The 27,771-nt window shown below is 37.9% G+C and overlaps 1 protein-coding gene across 1 annotated transcript in view; it reads left to right on the top strand.

Moving 5' to 3' along the window:
- ENTHD1 (ENTH domain containing 1) overlaps positions 1–27,771 on the top strand; it is a 321,748-nt gene that overhangs the window by 153,002 nt on the left and 140,975 nt on the right. The window contains 2 exon segments of the mRNA XM_077168183.1: positions 18,599–18,692; positions 26,597–26,703. Of these exon segments, the coding sequence (XP_077024298.1) occupies positions 18,599–18,692; positions 26,597–26,703 (201 nt within the window).

Genomic DNA, 27,771 nt, shown 5'->3' with positions numbered 1-27,771 from the left:
TGAGTTTAGGTGCAGCACAGTCAATTTTGGCTATTTGCTCATATGCACCTAATGATTCCTTAACTCTTTTCACCCTACCTGAGACCAGTTTGTTTTCTACACAAAGTTTTAGTTTGTGATCACTTTCAGCCAGGAGAAATGGAAGGCCTCAGCTGAGGCTACATACAATATTCTTTAAAATACCTGGACTCTGCCCTATACTCTGAGTCTTTCGTACAAGATTTTGCTCATTCTACCTAATTGAGAAATATATCCATTCTCATGGGGTAAGGGAAATACCATTAAGCTTCAAATTATCCACCCAATTCATGAAACTGTAGCTTTCATTTCTATTAAAATATCATCTTTATTTATTTACTTTGTTTTACACTTTTGTGTATAACACTTTGTTTATACATTTTCCTCTGGCTATTTCCTCCTCTCCTCAGTCATAAGGGGGGCGGGGGGAGGAATATCACTGTCCAGGCAGTTTCCTTTTTTCAGACATGAGGACATCGATGAGGAACCTCAGGATCTTGTCAGCTTACCAGTATCACTTTTGTGGGAGAGGGAATGCCCTATAATCTTTTGTTTCTTTTCTTGGCTTCCAGTTCTTTTCTTTTAAAATTACTTTATGCTACATCTGCTTCTATGTTAGGTTGCTGTCATAAAATTTTTGGTTAATTTTGACTTGATGCTGTTCTATATCTCATTAGGTATTAGGTGATGGAAATTCCTTGTTCCAGTTTCATTCTGCTATCTTAACCCAGTAGTCAGTCACTGATTACTTAAACATGCACTTATAGTGGCTTTTAATTTATCTTTGTTCCTATAGCTGAGCATTAACATAGTTTGTAAATTTTCCTATTACTCATTATTCTGAAATAAGAACTGCTGGCAATGTGTCAAATTTTATATGCTATTGTTAGTAAATGCTGAAATAAAATTACCTTTTTAAGATCTCCAGAAACAAAAATTTGTCATTTCTCACCTCCATATTTCCAATTTATTTTTTCTACTTAAACATTTGTGCTTTCATGTTCTTTATTCTTTTTCTGTTTATCATTTTTTAAAATACATCTTTCCTCATTTGCAAGTTGGAAAATATTACATATCTCTGAAAAGCTGTGTTTTAATCTTGATTCAGTTAGCAGCTGCTTCTTTTAATCAGAATTCAATATTGTTGGGCAGAATTTTCAATTAGATTATCTCTATGGAGATGTGACTCACCCAATTCCAGGTGTATCTTGATTCATTTTCTGGAATCCTTTAAAAGAGAAAATATTTTGGAAAGGGCCAGAAATGACAGAAACCTCAGAGCTGACAGAGAGAGCCTGCAGAAACAACAGAGCCAACATAGAGAGAATTGACATGGATGTTGACACTTGGAGAACAGAGGCACAGATGTTTTGGAGATGGCTGGCGCCCCCGCAGATGTAACCATGAGATGTTAGATAAGCCAGAACATGGAGAGAGCCAAAGGAAGCTAAGAGATGAAAACCAGACCCAGAAAAGCAAAGTGATAAACCTACACCGGAACAGAGGCTGAAAGCAATGGAGCCCAGGAGCAAGGGACGAGCAGATGCCAGCCACATGACTACCTAGCTCAGAGAGGTGTTCCTAACCCATTGGCCTTCCTTGAATTAAGATATCTTTCCCTGGATGCCTAATGTTGGACATTTTTATAGGCTTAGAACTGTAAACTTGTAACTTTAAATTCTCCCTTTTAAAAGCCTTTCCATATGTGGTATACTGCACTCCGGCAGCTTTCAGATGAACACACCCACTAATCTCAAAATCTAGCTTTCAAGGAAGACTTCCAGTACTTGCACACTCTGTCTCCTATTCCTTTGAAACATTTTCCAGAAGTAAATAGAGGAGAGTAATAAAGCAGAAACATAGAGGTTGGGTCTATAGTGGTTGCTTTGATGAGCCTTCTGGATCCCACCTTCAAGAACAGACACTGTTCTCTCCCTGATGGGAGTATTGGTGAGGGGTCTAGTGGACTCCTTGGGGACTTCCCTCAGCTGAAGAGCACCTCCTTCTCCAAGGTCACACCATCTCCCAGAGGGAAGCCCTGACTGGTGGGTGTAGGCTGACCCTCTCACTTCAGACCCTGCTCTCTTCAGGACAACTGAAGAGCCAACCCAGCTCCACAGCTCCTGGTATTGGCTAAGTGCTCCATTGCAACTGTGTTACAGTTGTTTCTCCCTTGGCCCAGTCTTGCTTTCCTCACTCACAGATATTATTTCTGAGAACACTCCCTCATGTATTTTTCACATACAAATCTGAATATTGGAGTCTGTTTCCTGGGGAACCCAACTTACAACAATAACTTTTACTCTAGATTAAAAAAAATGGGGATGGGTGGGAGAGGAGCCAAGATGGCGGCTTAGTGAGGTGTGGGATTTAGTTCATCCTCCAGAGCAGCTAGTAAAGAGCCAGAAAGAGTACAGAAAAACTGCTGGGGCCACGTCAGTGACAGGACATACAGAGTACTTCAGTCTGGATAAGCTGTACTGGCAGTGAGCCCACCCAGAACCATGAGTTCCTCAAGCCCAGTACCCCTCCCCCACAGGCTGCTTCCCAGTGGGGAAAGGAAAGAGACTTTACTTGCAGCAGGAGCTAAGTGCAACCAAACTTCAATTGTGGAATTAACAAATTTTGACTACTAAAAATAGGCCCCCAGCTCAGCTGAACCTCGAGTAAAAGCTGAGGTTGCTGGGTTTTGCCCTGGCACAGAGAGGGCAGGGCTGAAGGAAAAAGAAAAAAAAAAGCCCAGAGTTTTTTTGGATTGGACAGCACAAAATACTTGAAAGGGTCTGGGCCCTAAAGGAAAGGAAGGGGCATATAGAACCTGGAGATACACAAAGCAGTGTACCAACTTAAGCTCTTGATTGTCAAACCCATGGAATGGGGGTCCCACTCTGAAAAGGATTTTTTTCTTTCTTTTCTTTTTTTGTGGCTGTTGCTAAGGCTTGACTGCTCTTTGGATACAGCTGCAGGGCCTCTCAGGCTCCAACTGTCCCAGGCATGGGCAGAATTAAGCTTGTTTGAGAGTTTTTCTGGAAGCTGTGCCTTCCCCAGAAGAGGGGTGGGGCCCAGCTGAGGTGGAATCCCTCCCTCAAGGAATTCAAACCCCAGGGTCTGGAAAACTGAAGCCATTAAAGCCAGCCTACAACCTCTCCTCCATGTCAACCACATCCCCAGCAGGGAGAGTCTGCTGAAGTTAAAGGTACCACATCAACTTATGCTGATGGGACCTGCAGGCAGAGAAGCACCACATACCGGGCAGGATAGGAAAAACACAGAGTCCAGAGGCTTCATAGGAAAGTCTTTCAACATGCTGGGTCTTACCCTCAGGGAAGATTGATGCAGGTGACTCTTTCCTCCTGAGAGGCCAGTTTGGTCTTGGAAAATCTGACTGGGGTCTTTAATACCTAAGTAGACCCTACTAAGGGGGGGGAAAGGCACCATACAGGCAGGGCAAGAAACAAGAAAACAAGAACTGAAAAATCCTGATCTATTAAACAAAACCTAAGCTAGAGGTCTAGAATAAGCAGAATCTAATGTCAAAGAACAGATAGACAACAAAGCTATATCCAGCAAGAAAATCCTAGGTAAAAAAAAGTGAAAGCAATCTCCAGAATAAACTAATTAAGGAAATTAAATACCTAGATGCCAGCAAAAACTAATGAATCATACTAGGAAAATTGAAGATATGGCCCTGTCAAAGGAACAAACCAACAAGTCAAATGAGATATAGGAGTTGAAACAATTAATTCAGAATGTTTGAACAGACATGGAAAATCTCATCAAAAACCAAATCAGTGAATTGAGGGAGGATATAAGGAAGACAAGAAATGAACAAAAAGAAGAAATTGAAAGTCTGAAAAAACAAATAACAGAACTTACGGGAATGAAAGTCACAGTAGAAGAGATGAAAACAATGGAAGCCTACAAAGTTAAATTTCAAGAGGCAGAAGATAGGATTAGTGAACTGGAGGATGGGATATCTGAAATCCAACAAGCAAAAGAAAATATAGGGAAAAGAATAGAAAAATATGAGCAGGGACTCAGGGAATTGAATGACAACATGAAGCACATGAAAATACATGTTGTGGGTGTCCTAGAGGAGAAGAGAAGGGAAAAGGAGGAGAAAAACTAATGGAGGAAATTATCACTGAAAATTCCCCAACTCTTATGAAAGACATAAAATTACAGATCCAAGAAGTGCAGCGTACCCCAAGCAGAATAGATTCAAATAGATGTACTCCAAGACACTTACTAATCAGAATGTTAGGTGTCAAAGAGAAAGAGAAACTCTTGAAAGCAGCTAGAAAAGCAATTCATCACATACAAGGGAAGCCCAATAAGACTATGCATAGATTTCTCAGTAGAAACCATGGAGGTGAGAAAACAGTGATATGATATATTTAAGATTCTAAAAGAGAAACACTGCAAACCAAGAATTCTATATCCAACAAAATTGTCCTTCACAAATGAGGAGGAGATTAAAACATTTTCAGACAAAAAATAACTGAGAGAATTTGTGACCAGAAGACCAGCTCTGCAAGAAATACTAAAGGGAGCACTAGAGACAGATATGAAAAGACAGGAGAGAGAGGTGTGGAGAAGAGTGTAGAAATGATGACTATCAATAAAGGTAAAAAGAAAAGTTAGATATAACATATAAAATCCAAAAGACAAAATGGTAGAAGAAAGTACTGCCCTTATAGTAATAACACTAAATGTTAATGGATTAAACTCCCCAATCAAAAGACATAGACTGGCAGAATGGATTAAAAAATAGGACCATCTATATACTGTCTACAGGAGACGTATCTTAGATCCGAGGATAAACATAGGTTGAAAGTGAAAGGTTGGGAGGATGGAAGATGGTGGCTTAGCGAGGTGTGGGATTTAGTTTGTCCTCCAGAGCAGCTAGTAAATATCAAGGAACACTACAGAACAACTGCTGGGGTCACGTCAGTGACTGGACACACAGCATACTCCAGTCTGGATCAGTTGGACCAGCTGTAAGCCCACCCAGAACTGTGAGTTCCCCAAGCCGCAGTGTCCAGTGCCCCACCCCCACAGGCTGCTTCCTAGAGGGGAAAGGAAAGGGATATTACCAGCAGCAGGGACTGAGCACAAGCCAGCTCCAATTGTGAAATTAATTCACAAATTCTGACTCCTAAAAATAGGCCCCCAGCTCAGCTGAACCTCGAATAAAAGCAGAGGTTGCTGGTTTTTGCCCCAGCACAGAGGGGGCAGGGCTGATGGAAAAAGAAAAAAAAAGGTTTTTTTTGATCAGATAGCATATAATACTTGAAAAGGTCTGGGCCCTGAAGGAAAAGAGGGGGCACATAGGACCTGAAGGTACACAAAGCAACATACCAACGTAAGCTCTTGATTTGCAAACCCAATGAATGGGGGTCCTGCTCTGAAAAGGGTTTTTCTCTTTCCTTTTGGTGGCTGTGTTTCTATGGCCTGACTGCTCTTTGCAAGTCTTCCCAGGTATAGGCAGAATTGAGCTTGTTTGAGTGTTTGTCCGGAGCCTGTGGCTTCCCCAGGAGAGGGGTGGGGCCCAGCTCAGGTGGAATCCCTCCCTCAAGGAAGTCAGACCCCAGGGTTTGGAAAAGTGAAGCACTTAAAACCAGCCAACAATCTCTCCTCTATCTCAACCATGCATCCAGCAAAGAGAGTGTGCTGAAGTTAAAGGTACCACATTACCTTATGCTGGTGGGACCTGCAGGCAGAAAAGCACCACATACTGGGCAGGATAGGAAAAACACAGAGTCTGGAGGCTTCATAGGAAAGTCTTTCATCCTGCTGGCCTCACCCTCAGGGAAAATTGATGCAGGTGACCCTTTCCTCCTGAGAGGAGGCCAGTTTGGTCTGGGAAAATCTGACTGGGGTCTATAATACCTAAGTAGACTCTTCTAAGGGAGGAGAAAAGACACCATACAGGCAAGGCAAGAAAGTGAAAGGTTGGAAAAAGATATTTCATGCAAACAACAATCAGGAAAGAACAGGAGTGGCTATACTAATCTCCAACAAGTTAGACTTCAAATGTAAAACAATTAGAAGACAAAGAAGGACACTATGTATTAATAAGAGGAACAATTCAACAAGAAGACATAACAATCAAATATTTATGCACTGTGCCAGAGTGCTCCAAAATACATGAGGCCCAACACTGAAAACACTGAAAAGAGAAATAGACACATCTACCAAAATAGTTGGAGACTTTAATTCCCCACTCTCATCAGTGGATAGAACATCTAGACCGAGGATCAATAAAGAAACATAGAATTTGAATAATACAATAAACAAACTAGACTTAACAGACATTTATAGAACATTGCACCCCACAACAGCAGGATACTCCTTTTTCTCAAGTGCTCATGGATCATTCTCAAGGATAGACTATATGCTGGGTCACAAAGCAAGTCTCAATAAATTTAAAAATATTGAAATCATACAAAACACCTTCTCAGATCATAAAGGAATGAAGTTGAAAATCAATTAGAGGCAGAGGGCCAGAAAATTGACAAATATATGGAGGCTCAACAACACACTCTTAAACAACCACTGGGTCAATGAGGAAATTTCAAGAGAAGTCAGTAAATATCTTGAGGCAAATGAAAATGAAAATACAACATATCAAAATTTATGGGATGCAGCAAAGGCAGTGCTAAGAGGAAAATGTATTGCCCTAAATATCTATATCAAAAAAGAAGAAAGAGCAAAAATCAAGGAATTAACTGTCCACTTGGAATAACTAGAGAAAAAACAGCAAACTAACCCTAAAGCAAGCAAAAGGAAAGAAATAACAAAGATTAGAGCAGAAGTAAATGAAATTGAGAACATGAAAATGTCAAGGAAATCAACAAAATCAGAAGCTGGTTCTTTGAGAAAATCATTAAGATTGATGGAGACTTGGCAAGGTTGACAAAAAGAAGAGAGAAGATGCAAATAAATAAAATAAAAGATGGACGAGGAGGCATAATTGCTGACCCTGCAGAAATAAAGGAGGTAATGAGAGAATACTATGAACAAGTTTATGCTAATAAACTAGAAAATGTAGATGAAATTGCAACTTCCTAGAAAGGCATTAACAACCAACATTGACTTGAGAAAAAACAGCTGACCTCAACAAGCCAATCACAAGTAAAGAAATTGAATTGGTCATTAAGAAGCTCCTAAAAAAGAAAAGCCCAGTGCTAGATAGCTTCACATGTGAATTCTGCCACACATTCAGGAAAGAATTAATACCAATCCTACTCTAACTCTTCGAAAAAATAAAGAGGAGGGAAGGCTACCTAACTCATTCTGTGAAACCAACACCCCCCACATACTGAAGCCAGGAAAAGCTATTAAAAGAAGAAGAAAGTTACAGACCAATCTCTCTAATGAATATAGGTGCAAAAATCCTCAACAAAATTCTTGCAAATCAAATTCATCACCACATTAAAAGAATTATACACCATGACCAAGTAGGATTCATCCCAGGCATGCAAAGATGGTTCAACATAAGAAAATCAATTAATGTAATATACCATATCAATAAATCAAAGCAGAAAAACCACATGATCATCTTGATGAGGCAGAAAAGGCATTTGACAAAATTCAACATCCTTTCTTGTTGAAAACACTTCAAAGGGTAGGAATAGAAGGGAACTTCCTCAACATGATAAAGGGAATTTTGAAAAACCCACAGCTAACATCATCCTCAATGGGTAAAGACTGAAAACTTTGCCCCTAAGATCAGGAACAAGACCAGGATGTCCGCTATCACCATTGGTATTCAACATTGTGTTGAAAGTTCTAGCCAGAGCAATTAGACAAGAAAAAGAAATACAAGGTATCAAAATTGGAAAGGAAGAAGTAAAATTCTCACCCTGCAGATGATATGATACTATATGTTGAAAACCCTGAAAAACCCACAGCAAAACTACTAGAGCTAATAAATGAGTACAACAAAATGGCAGGTTACAAGATCAATGCTTAAAAATCTATAGTGTTTCTATACACTAGTAATGAGAAATCTGAGGGTGAAATCTGAAAAAATTCCATTTACAATTGCAATCAAAAGAATAAAATATTTAGGAATAAATTTAACTAAAGAGACAAAGGACCTATACAAAGAAAACTACAAGGAATTGTTAAAAGAAATCACAGAAAACCTAAATAAATGGAAAGGCATACTATGTTCATGGTTGGAAGACTAAATATAGTTAAGATGTCAATTCTACCTAAATTGATTTACAGATTCAATGCAATACCAATTAAAATCCCAAAAACGTAATTTTCAGAAACAGAAAAACCAATAACCAATTTTATCTGGAAGGGAAGTGTGCCCCGAATAGTGAAAAGTATCCTGAGAAAGAAAAATGAAGTTGGAGGTCTCATGCTACCTGACTTTAAGGCATATTATGAATGAAAGTGGTCAAAACAACATGGTACTGGCATAAAGATAGATATACTGACCAATGGAATCAAATAAAGTGTTTAGATATAGACCCTCTCATCTATGGACAATTGATCTTTGATAAGGCAGTCAAACCAACTCACCTGGGGCAGAACAGTCTCTTCAATAAATGGTGTCTAGAGAGTGGGCCACGGTGGCTCAGTAGGCAGGGTTCTCACCCGCCATGCCAGAGACCCGGGTTCAATTCCTAATGCCTGCCCATGCCCCCCCCAAAAAAATAAATGGTGCCTAGAAAACTGGATATCCATATGCAAAAGAATGAAAGAGGATCCATATTTCACACCATATTTCACGTATACAAAAAAATCAGTGCAAAACACCATATACAAAAAAATCAGTGCAAAATGAATCAAAGACGTAAACATTAGATATAAGACCATAAAGCTGTTAGAAGAAAATATAGGGAAATATCTTATAAATCTTATAAGAGGAGGTGGTTTCCTAAACCTGATACCCAAAGCACGAGCATTGAAGAAAGAAAGAAAGAAATGGGAACTCCTCAAAATTAAACACTTTTGTGCACCCAAGAACTTCTTCAAGAAAGTAAAAAGACAGCCTACACAATGGGATAAAATATTTGGAAATGACATATTAGATAAGGGTCTAGTATCCAAAATATACAAAGAGATTGTTCAACTCAACAACAAAAAGACAAACAACCCAATTACAAAATGGGCAAAAGACATGAACAGACACATCTCAGAAGAGGAAATACAAATGGCCAAAGGCACATGAAAAGATGCTCAACCTCCCTGGCTATTAGGGAAATGCAAATGAAAACCACAATGAGATATCATCTCACACCCACCAGAATGGCCATTATCAATAAAACAGAAAACGACAAGTGCTGGAGAGGATGTTAGTACACTGAATGAAACTGAATGTGAGAATGATAGAGGGAGGAGGGCTGGGGCCACAAATGAAATCAGAAGGAAAGATAGATAATAAAGACTGAGATGGTATAATCTAGGAATGCCTAGAGTGTATAATGATAGTGACTAAATGTACAAATCAAATAATGTTTTTGCATGAGGAAGAACAAAGGAATTGTCAATATTGCAGGATATTGAAAATAGATGGTAATGTATATTTTAAAACTTTAACTTATGTGTGAGACTAAAGCAAAAAATGTGTATTTGGTACAAAATTTATATTTTCACTAGTGCATTTCCTAATATAACTTATATGGACATTTTATTTGAACACCATAAGTATGTGGAACCCTGAATAGGGCTGAGATTTTGTAGGTTTGTCCATAATGATGCCCTGATAAATCCCAGAGTGATTTGAACAGTGAATAAAAAGGTATTTGCAAAGTCCCCTTTGGGGAATGGCGAGAAAGGGGGAAAATTCAACTTTCCCATGTGGAGAATTCCTGATATCCTCACAAGCAGTGGGGACAACCAAAGCAATAGAGTGAGGCCTCAGTCTTGGAGTTTGGTCATATGAAATTTATCCCCGCAAAAGATAGGCTAAGCCTGCTTAAAATTGGGCCTAAGAGTCACCCCCAGAGGGCCTCTTATGTTGCTCAGATGTGGCCTCGCTCTCTCTTGGCTGGCACTGTGGGCTGGCTCACTGCCCTCCCCCTCTCTCCATGTGACATGACTTCCAAGAGTGCAGGCCTTCCTGGCAACGTGAGACAGAGATCCTGGAGTGGGCTGGGACTCGGCCTCAAGGAACTGAGAAGGCCTTATGGACCAGGGTGGGATGAGAGAAATAAGAGAGGGTAAGGTGTTGGTGGCGGGGAGATTTTGAGCAGAGTCAAGGGGTTGTCTTGGAGGTTGATCTTGCGCATTGTATGGATATTTTTTGGTTGAAGTGTGTTGGAGAGGCTGGAGGGAGGTGTCTGGGGGTGTGGAGCTGTATTCTGGTGGCCATGTTTCTTGAAGATGGTTGTGTAGTGGTGTGGCTTTTGCAGTGTCGCTGTGTGATTATGAGGGCATTGTGTCTGATGCTCCTTTTGTCTGCAGTATGGACAGTTGAGTAAAACATGTGGATTGGAGGGGAATAGATAATGGGAATGAATATTAAGGTGAATTTAGTGGGTTGAAATGCTAGTGATCAATGAAAAGAAGTGGTAAGGGGTATAGAAAAAGAATTGGGGAGACAAAGGCTAAAATATATTGAGTGGATGGAGGTGCTGGCAGTTGGTGAGAGGGAGGGGTGGAGGGTGTGGTATATTTGGGGTTTTTTTCTTTTTTCTTTTTCTGAATTGATGCAGATATTCTGGGAAATTATCATGGTGGTGAATATACAGCTATGTGGTGATGTTGTGAGTTACTGATTATATACCAAGAATGGAATGATCATATGGTAGGAATGTTTGTGTTTGTATGTTATGTTTAAAAAAATTTTTTTAATTAAATTAAATTTAAAAAAGAGGGGGCGGGCAGCGGTGGCTCAGTGGCAGAATTCTCAGCTACCATACCAGAGACCTGAGCTCGATTCTCGGTGCCTTCTTTGTTAAAAAAAAAAAAAACAAAACAGCAGCAATAAAAAGAGGAAAATAATAGAATGTCTACATAAATAAGAGAATGTGTTGGTTTGAAAGGAAGTATGCCCCCTAAGAAAAGTCATGTTTTAATATAAATCCCATTTCTTAAAGGTAGAATAGTCTCTATTCAATGCTGTGTATTTGAGACTGTGATGGGATCATCTCCCTGGTTGATGAGATTTAGTTAAGAACGGTTGTTAAACTGGATTAGGGGATGACATGTCTCCACCCATCTGAGTGGGTCTTGATTAGTTTCTGAAGTCCTATAAAAGAGGAAACATTTTGTAGAGAGAGACTCAGAGAGGGCAGAGAATGCTGCAACACTACAAAACAGAGAGTCCACCAGCCAGCGACCTTTGGAGATGAAGAAGGAAAACGCCTCCCGGGGAGCTTCATGAAACAGGAAGCCAGGAGACAAAGCTAGCAGATGACACCGTATTCGCCATGTGCCCTTCCAGCCAAGAGAGAAGCCCTGACTGTGTTCTCCATGTGCCATCTCACTTGAGAGAGAGAGCCTGAACTTCATCGGCCTTCTTGAACCAAGGTATCTTTCCCTGGATGCCTTTGATTGGACATTTCTATAGACTTGTTTTGATTGGGACATTTTCTTGGCCTTAGAACTGTAAACTAGCAACTCATTAAATTTCCCCTTTTAAAAGCCATTCCATTTCTGGTATATTGCATTCCGGCAGCTAGCAAACTAGAACAGAGAAATATGAAGTAGATGGGGCAGAATGTTAACAGTTGGTGGATCTGAATGAAGAATGTGGGAATTCTTCATATTATTCTTGCAACTTTTCTGTAAGTTTGAAATTATTATAAAATTAAAGTTAAAAAATAGAACAGATATCAATTATTTGATGATGATTAAATGTAATTGTGCTCCAAAACAGTGAAATTGAAGTGAAGCTTCCAAACTCATTATTCTGCAAAAGTAAGCTATAAACATTTTGGGACTTTGCTTTTATATCTTAATGTCATCCACTGAATACTTTTCTCTGATGGATACACTATTCATTTCTTTAAAAATTTAATTTTTAATAACTGCACCCATTATAGAAAATTCTACTTGAAAGGACCCTGTCAATCAATAGCAATAATATTTATTAGATGCTAAATAATAAATGGAAAAATATGGGAATTTGTTCAGTCTATGGAATATTTCAATTCCAAAATGAGCTGTTGCATTGTTAATACCTGATATTTCAATGTTGGTTTGATATTTCATCTTAGGAATAGCATAGGGATCACCAGTTCTGCTTTGTAGTATTATCTGATTTAATGTACAGGCTCAATGAGATCTACTGCTTTTCTCTAGAAGGTTCCTACAAAGTGCCTACAGATTGGTATCTAAGCACGCGTCTTCAGATGACTCAATAGCATAATTTCACTTTTTCCTTTGAGGTTTTTCATTCACATACTAATCATCCTTGGCTTGTTACTTCCCAGTTTCAATTGATAATTAGCTTATGATACCAGAGGGACTAAATGTGTGTTCTCCCCTTCTATGTGCTTGTGAAATTTCTCAGAAATAAATGCTGTGTATTCACCTAATCTAATAGCTGCATTAAGCACATCACACTTACAATGTCATGCTGATACTAAAGAAAATTTAGCAAATTTCAATAGATGCATAATATTCTAACTACTTTCCTTCTCCCCACTACAAGATCCTTGAAGATAGATTTGTAACATTTTAGCTATTCTAGGCCAAAACTCATCTCAAAATGTGGGAGATACCTTTTTTTTCACATTCTTGCTGTTCTTCAATTTCTCTCATAATTTACTTAAAAATTAATTTTCTGAATTTTTTATTATCCATTTCTATGATAAAACCTAAACGTATCATTTTAAAGACAGTTTTGTTGCTGAATGCCAAAGGAACAACAGAAGAGTTCTTGAATGAAAGTAGATAGATGCTGTAAGCTTCAAATCACAACTGTTTGCCAGTGTTAATTATAAAACCTCTAAGTCCAAAATAAGGTCATTTTAATTATTCATTTTTGTTTGAAATTGCAACAAAATGAAAAGTTACGTCCATAAATGAAAAGTTCTTGTTATCTCCTTGGTGTTGTGCACATTGCATACTTGCTCCTTTTACCTACATAGTTACTTCTGCTTGGCATGATTTCTCTCTTCTTGTACATATATTCGAATTCTAGCCTGTAAAGTCTTGTTCAATTTTTACTTCCTGCTCGAGGCTCTTTCTGATTACGCATGTGCATTACTTTCTTCCTCCTCAGAATTTTTATTCATAAAGTTAGTTAATTGAAGAAAGTTCAGACTGTACTTCTTCCATAATTGTTTCCTGTAAGTCTAGATGTTAGATCTCTTTAGTCAGGCTATAAAGTTTTTGAAGGCAAGGAGCATTCCTCTCCAAGCTACTTTTCTTGCATAACCCCTAAAAATTTTCGAAAAATTACCTAACTCTTCACACATTTTTAAGTTGACAGGTGAAATTTTATCATAAGTATAAGCGAGAATTTCTGGCATGTTGTAAATATTGGCATTAAAAACAACAAAACAAAGAAAACAAACAAGAAACTTTTACATTACTCTTTTAACTTTATCTAAAAGAATCTGCATACCATTGTGAATTATACTTTTAGTCATTTTAAGTACATGAAAGAAACCTTAATTTTTAAAAATTTTGCCTCATTCTCTTTTTTTCCTTAGTCTTATTTCTTTTCTATGTTTCTTACGGAATGTTGACCATATATAAAATATTTATATGCTTGAAAGTCTTTTCTACCTCAAATATATATACATTTATATTACTTTTCTGAATTTTCTGTGATCAGAAGCTTTAAATGGTAAAATGGTCCTTCTAGATTTACTTATTACAATTGTTATTTGTACACAACTGATCAAAACCATATAAAGTTTTATAAATGTGGCATAAACATAAAAAAACTATTTTATTGGAAATGCATATTTTTATAAGACAAATGGGCCTGTTCATTTACCCACATATGAATATTACTTATTGCTAGAAATAAAAAGGATACAGCATAAATTCTGATCCTATTTTACATTTTTATAGATGTAAGTTTTGAGAAACTTGTTCACATAAAAACATAGTTGGAAATGGAAACTGTTTTATTGTAACAATGTCAATCAATTCCATGAACTCTTTCCAAATTGTATGCAAAAAATTATATGATAATATGTTATAAAAATATTTTTCATCTCATCACCTGTTAACTTGATTAGGTCTAAGCTCAATGTTGTTGAAAACAAAGGATTGGAAGTACCTTATTTGAAAAAAAATTGTTAAACAATCATTAGGAGTAATTTACTTTCTCAATTTCTGGGAATAATGCCAAAAAAAATCCTTGCTGCAATTTAACAAAAGAGTATTAATTATACCTGTTATGCTTTAACCCAATATACACAGAATGTATAGGAAAAAATTAAAATATTGTAATAGACCTGTCAATATAATACATTTTTGACAAAATGATTTTATCTTATGTACTGTATTTTTTTAATTGAGAAATCTTCCACACGTGCATTCTATACATGGGTACAATCGGTGGTTCACAAGATTATCACATAGTTGTGTGTTCATCACCAGGATCATTTTTTTTAGAACATTTGCGTCACTCCAGAAAGAGAAACAAAAAGAAAAAAAAACCTCATACATCCCACATCCCTTACCCCTCCCTCTCATTGACTGCTCATATTTCCAACCACCCAATTTATTTGAACCTTTGTCCCCTCAACCATTTACTTATTTTTAGTCCATATTTTTTACTCATCTGTCCATACCCTGGATATAAGGAGCATCAAGCACAAGATTTTCACAATCACACAGGCACATATAAATATTATATCTTTATACAATCATCTTCAAGAATCAGGGCTACTGGAACACAGCTCAGCAGTTTCAGGTACTTCCCTCTAGTCACTTCAATACACCATAAAGCAAAAAAGGACATCTATATAATGCTTACGAATAATCTCCAGGATAACCTCTCGACTCTGTTTGAAATCTCTCAACCACTGAAACTTTATTTTGTCTTATTTCTCTTCTCCCTTTTGATCAGGAAGGCTTTCTTGATCCCTTCATGTCAAGTCCTTGCTCATCCCGGGCTTTCTGTCGTACCTTGCCAGGGACATTTACACCCCTGGGAGTCATGTCCCAGGTAGGAGGGAGGGCAGTGAGTTCACCTGCTGAGTTAGCTTAGAGAGAGAGGCCACATTTAAGCAACAAAATAGGTTCTCTGGGAGTGACCCTTATGCCTAATTTTAAGTAGACTTAGCTTATTTTTGCAAGAATAAGTTTCATACGGGTAAATCCCAAGATTGAGGGCTCAGCCTATTGGTTTGGTTGTCCCCACTGCTTATGAGAATACCAGAAATTCTCCAAATGAGGAGTTGAATGTTTCTTCCTTTCTCCCCATTACTGAAGGAGACTTTACAAATACTTCTTTATTCACTGCTTAAATCACTCTGGGATTTATCAGGGCATCACACTAACTTGGACAAACCAACAAAATCTGACACCCTATTCAATTATCATGTACTTTAAATATATTTTCATCTAATCTTCTGCAAATTTAGTTCATTCAATTTTGAAAAATATTATAACTTAAGTGGTAAAGCCAACATCACTGTCAAAACAACCAGCCAAAACAGATTTAAGCTTTCTTTCAGATAAAGTCCAACTTTATTTGTTCAAATAAATGTATAAATAAACATCACTTTGGAAGTTTCCACACCCCTGAATACTTTTCTTAAGATAAGTGAATAAGGCATGGAGCCTTGTCATAAATTTGCTATCTTCATGAAATAAGGTGTCACTGCTTCCCAAGCTTTCTCTGCTTTGCTTTCACAGGGCTTGATATTCTACGTTCTTTGACAGTAGTTGGAGGATAAAAAAGGCAAAGTCGTTAAATGAAACTTGTCAGCTGTCCTGTTACTCCATACTGTAATATATCTGAATACCAATGAATGTTCCCAAATACCTCATTACTAATGACATGCTTTGCCATTAAAAGAACTGTGTAAAACAGGACAAACCTTGAACCTTTACTTTGGGTTTTTAGTACCTTGATTAAAGGAGGCTTTCCCTGTAGCAGTATTTTAAACTGTTGTTTGGTGCCTTCAAGTTTTTATGCTTTGGGAAAATATACCATGGTAAGATGGGTGAGGGATATGTCTGTCTTTGTAAAGTGGGAGAAAACTGATTATGAAAGGGAAGGGGGAAAGAACTAGCCTGTTGCCTCCAGACAGTTTTATTCTCAGGCAGATCAATTCCTTTTTTAAAATTAATTTTTAAATTAAAAAAAATTACAAGAAAGAAACACAAATATTCTTAACATATGATCATTCTGTTCTACATATATAATCAGCAATTCACAATATCATCACATAGTTGCATATTCATCATCATGATGATTTCTTAAAACATTTGCATCAATTCAGAAAAAGAAATAAAAAGACAACAGAAAAAGAAATAAAACAATAATAGAAAAAAAAGATTATACATACCATACCCCTTACGCCTCACTTTCATTTATCACTGGCATTTCAAACTAAATTTATTTTAGCATTTGTTCCCCCTATTATTTATTTTTATTCCATATGTCCTACTCATCTGTTGACAAGGTAGATAAAAGGAGCATAAGACACAAGGTTTTCACAATCACACAGTCACATTGTGAAAGCTGTTATCATTACACAATCATCATCTAGAAACACGTCTACTGGAACACAGCTCTACATTTTTAGGCAGTTCCCTCCAGCCTCTCCATTACATCTTGGATAACAAGGTGATATCTACTTAATGTGTAAGAATAACCTCCAGGATAACCTCTCGACTCTGTTTGGAATCTCTCAGCCATTGACACTTAGTCTCATTTCACTCTTCCCTCTTATGGTCGAGAGGGTTTTCTCAATCCCTTGATGCTGTATCTCAGCTCAATCTAGAGTTTTTCTCAATCCCTTGATACTGAGTCTCAGCTCATTCTAGGATTTCTGTCCCACGTTGGCAGGAAGATCCACACCCCTGGGAGTCATGTCCCATGTAGACGGGGGAGGGTGGTGAGTCTGCTTGTTGTGTTGGCTGGAGAGAGAGGCCACATCTGAGCAACAAAAGAGGTTCTCTTGGGGGTGACTCTTAGGCCTAATTTTAAGTAGGCTTGACCTATCCTTTGTGGGATTAAATTTCATATGAACAAACCCCAAAACTGGGTGCTTAGCCTATAGCTTTGGTTGTCCACACTGCTTGTGAGAATACCAAGAATTCAACTTGGGGAGGTTGAATTTTCCCCCATTCTCACAATTCCCCGAAGGGGACTTTGCAACTACTTTTCCACTCACCAGTCAAATCACTCTGCGATTCATCGGGGCCTCACTGTGGACAAACCAACAAAATCTCATGTCCTACCCAAGGTTCCATGTACTTATGTTGTTCAACCAACTATCTGCATAAGTTATATTAGGAAATGCACTAGTCAAAATATAAATTTTATACCAAATAAACATTTTTTTGCTTTAGTCTCATAAGTTGAAATTTTAAAATATTAATTACCATCTATTTTCAGCACCCTGCAGTAATGACATTCCTTTGTTTTTCCTCATGCAAAAACATTTTTAAAATTTGTACATTTAGTCACTATCATTATACACTCTAGGCATTTCTAGATTATACCATCTCTATCTTTATCGTCTATCTTTCTTTATGATTACATTTATGTCAAGCAGATCAATTTTTGGAATTCGGTTCAAATTTGAAATGTGGATCTGGAAATTGATTCCTTTAAAACTATTTATGCCTACTGAACCTTTGGGAAGTCTTTATGTGCCTCCAGTTGTGTGCATACACCTTATTAGAACTAATTATTTGCTGTATAGTTTGTACTAATACTTCTGTTTACATAGTAATTAACATAGAAATGAAAATTATATTAAGACTAAAAAACATTAAATTTAGCAAAAATATAGAAGCATAAATATTGTATTTTTGTTGGTATATATTTTTCTTTTTATGTTTAAATTAAATTTTAAAAAGAGAACTGTGGGGGTGCATGGGTGGTTCAGTGGTAGAATGCTTGCCTTCCACACGGGAGACCCAGGTTCGATTCTCAGACCATGCACACACACACACACACACACACACACACACACACACACACACACACAAAGAGAATCAAACTTATAATTTTTTGTCATCAAATGATCTATACATTTCTGATTAGTTTCTTTAAGAATATGTGAAATTCACGGCAGCATTCACATTTTTAAACATATTAACTCGAATTATTATAGTTGTTATGCCTGTTTGCTAAAAATTGAACTGAAAAATCGAATAATTTTCACTTTTTCAAACTATTTTCTATACTATATTATATCTTATTTAAAAAAGAGCTTTCAGATAATAAAGCCATAAAGTCAAGTTGTTGATGTGAGAAAAGATGAGAATTGAAATTGTATTTTTTAAGTCTGTCTGAATTTGTTGTCTATAATAAAGGGGTATTAAAATGATTAATATTCGTAACTAGCCATTGGCAGGTAATGTATATTTAGTAAACAAATGGATCTTTAGAAGTAATTAACTTGCAATTGAAAGAACATTACATTTTTTTTACCTAAGTAAAATCTTAGCTATATTTTGTTGACAGAAAATGCTTCCAAGGCAGGACTGAAACAGGAGCAGTGTCAAAATATTCAGTTGTCTATCGGAACTACATTGTCCCAGGAAACACTACCACTCAAGTAATGCTTGGAAATTGACAGAGCTAAGTCGCTGAAATAGTTTTGTTTTGCTGCTGTAACAAATTATCACAATCTTAGCGCCTTAAAACAACACATTTATTATTTTAAGGTCTGTAGTTTAGAAATGTGACACGGGTCTCACTGGGCTAAAATCAGGATATTAGCAGGGCTGTGTTCCTTTCTGAATGTTCTAAAGGACAATTTATTTCCTTGCCTTTTCCGGTGTCTAGAGGCCACTCCCATTTTTTGGCTTATGGCCCCTTCCTCCATCTCCAAAGCCAGCAACGTTGACTCTGACCATTCTTCTGTAGTCACGTTTCCCTCTGACCACTGTAGGGAAAGGTTCTCTGCTTCCAAGCACTTGTGATTAGATTAGTCCCAGCTGGGTAATACAGGATAATTGGCGAAATCCTTTTTGCAACTTGGGGTAATGTATCCACTGGTTCCAGGAATCGGGATGTAGACATCTTGGAGGCTGGGGTGATATTCTCCCTACTAGCCACGAAATCATTCTTTAGGAAAGTCCCTTTTTCTCTCATTAAAACACTACAAATATTCGAAAAACCAACTTTTTTTTACAGACATCAAGTAGATTTTCCTCATTTATCTTTTTTTTAAAACCACACTGAAAGTAACATCCTCATAGTAAAAAATTTTACTCGATGCAAAATGCATCATGTGGAAAGTTCCTACTCATCATCCCTCTTCCAATTCTTTTCTCTGCTAATAGCTTGTTAACCTAATATGTTATGTTTTCTATGCCTATATAAACATAATTTTAAAACAAAGGTAAAATCAGGCTATTTATTCTTTTTTGAAACTGGCTACATCATGGATATTTTTCCATGTCAGTACTTAGAAATTTGCATATGAGAAAGAGCTCATTATTTTTAAAGGGTTGTATAAATAACCTGGATTATGGATTTACCACATAACTATTCTTCTATCTTGAACATGTAAGTGGTTTACAGTTTTTTTACTGTTACAATTAGTGCTGCAGTGGACATCCTCATACCTAATAGTTTGTTCACTGGTATATTTCAATAGGATAAATTCCTTTATCCTTTGCCAGTTGTATAGGCAGGAAATACAGCAAGGAAATTTTTTTTCAAATATTTTTATTGCCAAATCTTAACATTCTGGGTAAACCCAGTCCATACATGTTGTACAGTTAGTGGTTCACAATATCATCACATAGTTGTGTGTTCACCACCATGATAATTTTTAAGACAGTTATATCACTCCAGAAAAAGAAATACAAAGAAAAAACTCATACATCCCATACCCTTACCCTCCCTTTCACTGACCACTAGTATTTCAATCTACCCAATTTATCTTAACCCTTATCCCCCTATTATTTATTTTTTTCATCCATATTTTTTTTACTCATTTGTACATACCCTGGATATAAGGAGCATCAAGAACAAGGTTTTCACAGTCACAAGCATAGCGTAAAAGTTGTATCTTTATACATTTATTTTCAAGAATCAAGGCTCCTGGAACACAGCTCAACAATTTCAGTCACTTCCCTCCAGCCACTCCAATATACCGTAAGCTAAAAAAGGATATCTATATAATACATAAGAATAACCTCCAGGATAACCTTCCTACTCTGTTTGAAATCTCTAAGCCACTGAAACTTTATTTTGTCTCAGTTCTCTCTTTTCCCTTTTGTTCAAGAAGGCTTTCTCAATTTTATGACAGTGGGTCCCGGCTCATCCCAGGAGTTCTGTCCCATGTTGCCAGGGAGATTTATACCCCTGGGAGTCATGTCTCATGTTGGGGGAAGTGAGTTCACCTGCTAAGTTGGCTTAGAGATAGAGGCCATGTCTGAGCAACAAAAGATGTTTTCTGGGGATGACTATTACACATTTTAAGTAGGCTTAGCCTATCTTTTATAAGAATAAGTCTCATAGGGGTGACCTCCGAGATTGAGGGCTCAGCCTATTGAAGGGAAATCTTACTGTTGTTTTAATTTGTATTCCTTTGATTATAAGTAAGAGTAAATGTTTTTGTATATTTATTGACTATGTAAGACTTCTGACTTACCTGTTCATATCCTTTGATCATTTTCTATTGGGCTGCTTTGTTTATCTTTTACTTGTTGATTGTATATAAGCCACTGTGGCTTTATAATAACTTTTAAAATTAGGGAGTGTTAATGCTCCCACTTCATTCTTCTATTTTAGGATGCTGTTAGCTATTCGGGGTCACTTTCCCTTCCAGATGAATTTGGTAATTAGCTTTTCCAAGTCTTCAAAGTAGGTTGTTGGAATTTTGATTGGTATTGCATTGAATCTGTTGATCAATTTGTGTGAATTGACACCTTGACCATATTTAGCCTTCCTATCCATGAGCATTGAATGTCTTTCCACCTATTTAGATCTTCTTTGACTTTTTTTTAGCAATGTTATGTAATTCTCTGTGTACAAGTTCTTTATATCCCTCATTCCTAGATACGTGATTCTTTTGTTTGCTACCTTGAATGGAATTTTTCCCTTAATTGAAACTCCATGCTTAGGTCATTGCTTGTGTATTGAAACATTACTGATTTTTACACATTAATTTTATACCTGCTACCTTGCTGAATTTGTTTATTAGATCAAGTAATTTTGTTGTAGATTTCTCAGGATTTTCCAAGTATAGTACCATGTCATCTGCAAACAAGAAAATTTTACTTCTTCCTTTCCAATTTGTATGCCTTTTATTTCTTTTTACTGCCTGATTGCACTTGCTAGAACTTCTAGTACAATGTTGAATAGTAGTGGTGACAGTGAGCATCCTTGTCTTATTCCTGATCTTAGGGGGAAAGCTTTCAGCCACTCACCATTGAATATGATGCTGGCTATGGGTTTTACATATATACCTTTTATCATGTTGAGAAAGTTACCTTTGATTTCTACCTTTTGAAGTGTTTTTATCAGGAAAGGATTTTGAATTTTGTCAAATGCTTTTTCAGTGTCAATTGAGATGATCATATGATTTTTCCTGTTTCGATTTGTTAATGTGCTGTATTATGTTAATGGATTTTCTTGTGTTGAACCATCCTTGCATTCCTGGTATAAACCCCACTTGGTTGTGGCATATAATTCTTTTAATGTATAGTTGGATTCGATTTGTTAATATTTTGTTGAGAATTTTTGCGTCTGTGTTCATTAGGGAGAGTGGTCTGTAGTTTTCCTTTCTTGTAGCATCTTTACCTGGTTTTGGTATTTAAAGTGATGTTAGCATCATAAAATGAGTTAGTCTTCCTTTTTTCCTCAATATTTTGGAAAAGTTTGAGCAGGATTGTTGTTGGTTCTTTTGGGGATGTTTGATAAAATTTCCGTTGAAGCCATCTGCCCTAGCTTTTTATTTGTAGGAAGATTTTTGATGACTACTTGAATCTCTGTACTTGTGATTGGTTTGTTGAGATCTTCTATTTCTTCTTGAGTCAGTGTAGCTTGTTTGTGTGTTTCTAGGAATTTTTCCATTTCATCTAAGTTGTTTAGTTTGTTGGTGTATAGTTTTTCGTAGTATCCTCTTATGATTTTCTTTTTATTTCTTCAGGTTCTGTGGTAATGACCCCCATCTCATTTCTGATATTCTTTCTTTGCATCCTCTCTCTTTTTTTCTTTGTCAGTCTTGCTAATGGATCATTGATTGTATTGATTTTCTTGAAGAACTAGCTTTTGGTTTTTATTGATTCTTTCTATTGTTCTTTTCTTCTCCATTCATTTAATTCTGCTTTAAACTTTGCTATTTCTCTTCTTCTATTTGCTTTGGAGTTAGTTTGCTGTTCTTTCTGAAGTTCCTCCAGTTAAGTCATGAATTTTTGCTGTTTCTCTTTTAATATAGGTATTTAGGGCAGTGAATTTCCCTCTCAACACACACCTTTGCTGCATCCCGTAAGTTCTGATATGTTGTATTCTCATTTTTTTCATTCATCCCCAGATAGCTACTGACTTCTCTAACAATTTCTTCTTTGACACACTTATTGCTTAAGAGTATGTTATTTAATCTCCATATGTTTGCGAAAGTTCTTGTTCTTTGATGGTTATTGATTTCCAGCTTTACTCCATTGTGACCAGAAAAAATGCTTTGAATTATTTCAGTGTTTTAAAATTTATAAAGTCCTGTTTTGTGCCCCAGTATATGATCTGTCCTGGAGAATTTTCCATGAACACTAGAGAACAATGTATATCCTGGTGTTTTGGGGTGTAATGACCTATATATGTCTGTTAGGTTGAATTCATTTATCAAACTTTTTAAATTCTCTGTTTCCTTATTGACCTTCTATCTGGTTGTTCTGTTTATAGAGGGGAGTGGTGTATTGAAGTCTCCACTATTATTGTTGAAGCATCTATTGCACCCTTCAGTTTTGCCAGTGTTTGTCTCATGTACTTTGGAGCACCTTGATTGGAAGCATAAATATTTATGGTTGTTATTTCTTCTTGGTGAATTGTCCCTTTTACTAATATATACTGTCCTTCTTTGTCTCTTATGATGTCTTTAAATTTACAGTCTATTTTGTCTGATATTTATATAGCTACTTCTGCTTTCTTTTGGTTATAGCTTGCATAGAACATTTTTTTCCATCTTTCACTTTCAACCTGTTTGTATGTTTGTTTCCAAGATGAGTGTCTTGTAAGCAGCATATCGCTGGATTATATTTCTTAATCCATTTGTCAATCTGTATTTTTTAATTGGTAAGTTTAGTCCGTTAACATTTAAAGTCATTACTGTAAAGGCATTTCTTGAATCCACCATCATATCTTCTGGATTTTATTTGTCAGATCTATATATTCCTTTCTCTCTTTCTCTTTTTATCCTTTAGGTTACCCTTATTGGTACTTGTTCTAGTTTGCTAGCTGCTGGAATGCGATATACCAGAAACAGAATGACTTTTAAAAAGGGGAATTTAATAAGTTGCTAGTGTACAGTCGTAAAGCCAAGAAAATGTCCCAATTAAAACAAATCTATAGAAATGTCCAATCTAAGGCATCCAGACAAAGATACCTTGGTTCAAGAAGGCCGATGATGTTCAGTGTTTCTCTCTCAGCTGAAAGGGCACATGGTAAAGTCTCTCACCTTTCTCTCCTAATTCTCATTTCATGAAGCTTCCCTGGGGACATTTTCCTTCTTTATCTCCAAAGGTCGCTGGCTGGTGGACTCTCTGCTTCATGGTTCTGTGGCGTTCTGGTGACTCTGAAAAGGGACTCTCTCCAAAATGTTTTCTCTTTTAAAGGATTAATTGGTGGAGTCACAACTTCATGGAAGCTGTCTGATCAAAAGTTACACCCACAATTGGGTAGGTCACATCTCCATAGGAACAATCAAAATGCTCCCAGCCCTCTATATTATATGAGAATTAAAGAACATGGCTTTTCTGGAGTACACCACAGGTTTAAACTGGCACAGTACTCTTCAATTCTGTGCTCTCCTCCAGACCCCCCTTCCTGTCTTTTTTTTTCCAGCTGGTGGTACTCCCTTTAGTATTTCTTGTAGAGCTTGTCTCTTGTTGACAAATTCTCTCAGCATTTGCTTGTCTGTGAAAATTTTAATCTCTCCCTCAGTTTTGAAAGACAGTTTGGCTGGGTACAGAATTTTTGGCTGGAAGTCTTTCTCTTTCAGGATCTTAAATATATCGCACCACTGCCTTCTCACCTCTGTAATGCCAGTTGAGTAGTCCAAACTCAGGTTTCCTTTGTATGTAGTATATTGTTTTTCTTTCTTTCTTTTTTTTGTTTGCCAGGTAATTTTAAAAATATTTTTATTGATAAAACTTAACATTCAAACAGTTAATGTACAAACATTCTACACATGGTGTAGTCAGTGGCTCACAGTATCATCACATAGTTGTGTATTCATCACCATAATCATTTTTTTGAACATTTTTGTCACTCAAGAAAAAGAAAGAATTTCTTTGGACTCCTGCTTCGGTCTCTTTTTTTATTCCGTTCTCTTTCATAGGGATCTGTTTGGTATTTGGATTTGTGACTATTACTGTAGTGGGCATCCCTTTCTTGAGATCGACTACGACTTCGGTTTTGAGTTCAGTCTCTCTTTTCACTCTTTTGTTTCTCCCAACAGCTTTCTTCTTCTTCATAGTGACCAAATCCCATTTCCCTGTAGATATCCTGGTTAGTATTTCTAATGGGCATGTAGTCATCTTCTTCTTTTTCTTCAGAGCAGTGGCGCGTCTTCTTCTTGTGTTTCTTACTTGTGTGTGAGTGACCTGATTTTGAGTCTTCCGCCTGCTCATCTAGTATAAGAATGATTTCTAAATGTTGTGTTAGTTAATTTTTTTTAATTAATAAAAAAAACACCTTAGTGTAAAAAAAAAAAAGAAAGAAAAAGAAAAACTCATATATACCACATGCCTTGCCCCTCCCTCTCATTGACCACTAGTATTTCCATCTACCCAATTTATTTTAACCTTTGTTCCCCTATTATTTGTTTATTTTATTCATATTTTTTACTCATCTGTCCATACCCTAGATAAAAAGGAGCATCAGACGCAATGTTTTCACAATCACACAGTCACACTGTAAAAGCTATATCATTATATAATCATCTTCAAGAAACATGGCTACTGGAACAGAGCTCTATGGTTTCAGACACTTCCCTCTAGCCTGTCTAATACTCCTTAAACTAAAAAGGGGATATCTATGTAATGTGTGAGAATAACCTCCAGGATAACCTCTCAACTCTGAAATTTCTCAGCCGTGACACTTTATTTTTTCTCATTTCTCTCTTCCCCCTTTTGATGAAGAAGAATGTTTTTCTTTTTCCAGTTTTAGGATTTTCGTCTCTTCAACATTTGACAGACTGATTAGTATGAGTTTGGGGATAGAACTATTTGGATTTATTCTATTTGGAATTTGTTTGGCTTCTTTGATTTGAATACTTGTCTTTTATAATGGTTGGGAAGTTTTTCTCATTATGTCCTAATCTTCCTATCCCTTTATTCTTCTCCTTCTGGGGCACCGATGATGATTCTTATATTTGTGCACTTTGTTTTGCCCATCATTTCCTTGAGATCCAATTCAAATTTTTCCATCTTTCTTGTCATTTGCTCTTTTGTGTGTTCAAAATCAGTTGTCCTGTCCTATAGTTTGCTTATTCTTCCTTCTGTCTCTTCAAATCTGCTGTTCTATGTCTGCAGTATATTTTTGATGTGGTCTGCAGCATCTTTAATCTCTGTGATATCTGCTATTTTTCTATTTATTCTTTCAAATTCCTCTTTTTGCTTTTTGAGTGTGTTCTTGATTTCCTTCATTTTGTTAGCCATCCTACTGATTTTATTTAGTAAAGTTATATGAACATCTTTGATTAGTTGTTCCAAAGTCTGTATCTCCTCTGGTTTTTTAATTTGGTCATTAGATTGGACTGTATCTGTCTGCATCTTCATATGGTTAGTGATCTTCTGTTGTCTTCGCAGCATGTAAATATTTTGATAGGGTTCTTTGGATGTTGGTTTCCTTCAATAGTCTAAAGTTTTGTTTTTGCAAGGTGGGTATGGAGCCGAATGCTAGGCATAGGGAGGACCACAACCATGTGGTGATGGGTTGCAGTGCAGGTGTATGCACAGGCTGGGGACTCTGCCCGTGCTGGTGCCTGTGAGCATGAGGTGCGGGTCAAGGGGTGGTGGAGGTGAGGTGCTGGGGCCATAGGGTGAGATGCAGCTCAGGCAGGCCTTGGAGCTAGGAGCAGTGTACAGCATGTGGGACATAGAGATAGGGCAGGGCAGGAGGTAGGTGGGGGCGCTGAACAACTGTACTGGTGCTGGTATGTGGGCAGGATGTGGTGAGTGCGTGAAGTGTGTGGGTCATGAGTGTCAGGGTGTGGGGTACAGGGCACAGAAGTCAGGGCACAGGGAGGTTGGGGCATAGGTGTGTCCTTGCACGGGGTGGGGGTTCCAGGATGCAGATGTGCAAATGTGTAGGGGAGGTACAGGTCACAGAGGTTGTGGCATGTGTGTCAGAGGTGGATGATGATGGGTGCACGGACCCCTGGCACTGGTCCGCAGGTGCAGGGGTGGGGTGGGATAGTGGTGCCCGCTTATGCAGGGCAGAGGCTATGTGTCACAGATGTGCCCAAGAGCACCTTCCAAGAGTGAAAGAAGTGCACTTGTGCTGTGGGGTCGGGCAAGGGTATGCACGTGTGCAGAGCAGGGGGTTGGGGTGCAGGGGTCAAGAGGTCTGTGCACAGATACGTGAGTGCCCAATAAGGAGGATGTGGCTGTGCCAGTGCATGGATCTTGGGGGTAGGGCCCTGATGTGTGTGGGTCTGGAGAGAAGGGCCCTGGGGTGTGATTGTGCCTGCGTGGGATGGGGGCTGGTGTGGCCCGGATGCACAGGCCAGCACTTGCCCAGAGCTCAGGGGCATGGCATGAGTAGGCATTTGCACACGCATGAGTCCTGGCTGGATGCTGATGTGCATATGTGCACAGAGCTGGGGGTGGGGGGGGGCAGGGTAGGGTTGAAGGACTGTATGAGCTGCATGCTGGTGTGACCCAGGTATGAAGGTCAGTTTCTGCAACTCAATGCAGGTGATTGTCTGCATTGGGTAGGGAGGGAGAGCTGGGGGTCTAGGGTCTTGCTCTGGTATATGGGTCTCGTTAGGGGCGGGGTGAAACTGCGTTTTTCGGGGAGAGGTGGGTTGGGCTGGAATAGGCTTGTGTTCATGCATGGGGCATAAGTGTGGGGAGGGCATGTGTGGGGAAGAGATTGGAGAGAGGGTGCTTGGAGCTTGGAGGGAATGGGTGAAGGGGTTCAGGTATGTGGGGTGTGGGGGGAGTGGTAGGACGGGGGCAGCACACATGAGGGTCACCCATTCATGGAACATGGCTTGGCTTACTTCCTTGTCTCCGTCTCCTTGTCCATGCACTCTTGACAGCTCTGGGCCTCCATCTGGAAATGGATGTGCTAGGCTGTTTGCACTAGCTGGCCGGTCTCCGGCCAGTTCTCTGTGTCTCAATTCTTCTGCTTTTTCAACCAGGGCCTTCCTATGTAGTATAGAAAACCCTCCCAGGTCACTTGCACCCTGGAATCACTCTCCTGCTCTTTTTTCTGTCCCTTCTCTGGCTGTTCTTTGG

Source organism: Tamandua tetradactyla, chromosome 7 (genome assembly GCF_023851605.1).
Source record: "Tamandua tetradactyla isolate mTamTet1 chromosome 7, mTamTet1.pri, whole genome shotgun sequence".
NCBI classification, from domain to species: domain Eukaryota; kingdom Metazoa; phylum Chordata; class Mammalia; order Pilosa; family Myrmecophagidae; genus Tamandua; species Tamandua tetradactyla.
Note: the sequence above shows the minus strand (reverse complement) of the source record. Positions and strands in the feature narration are given on the sequence as shown.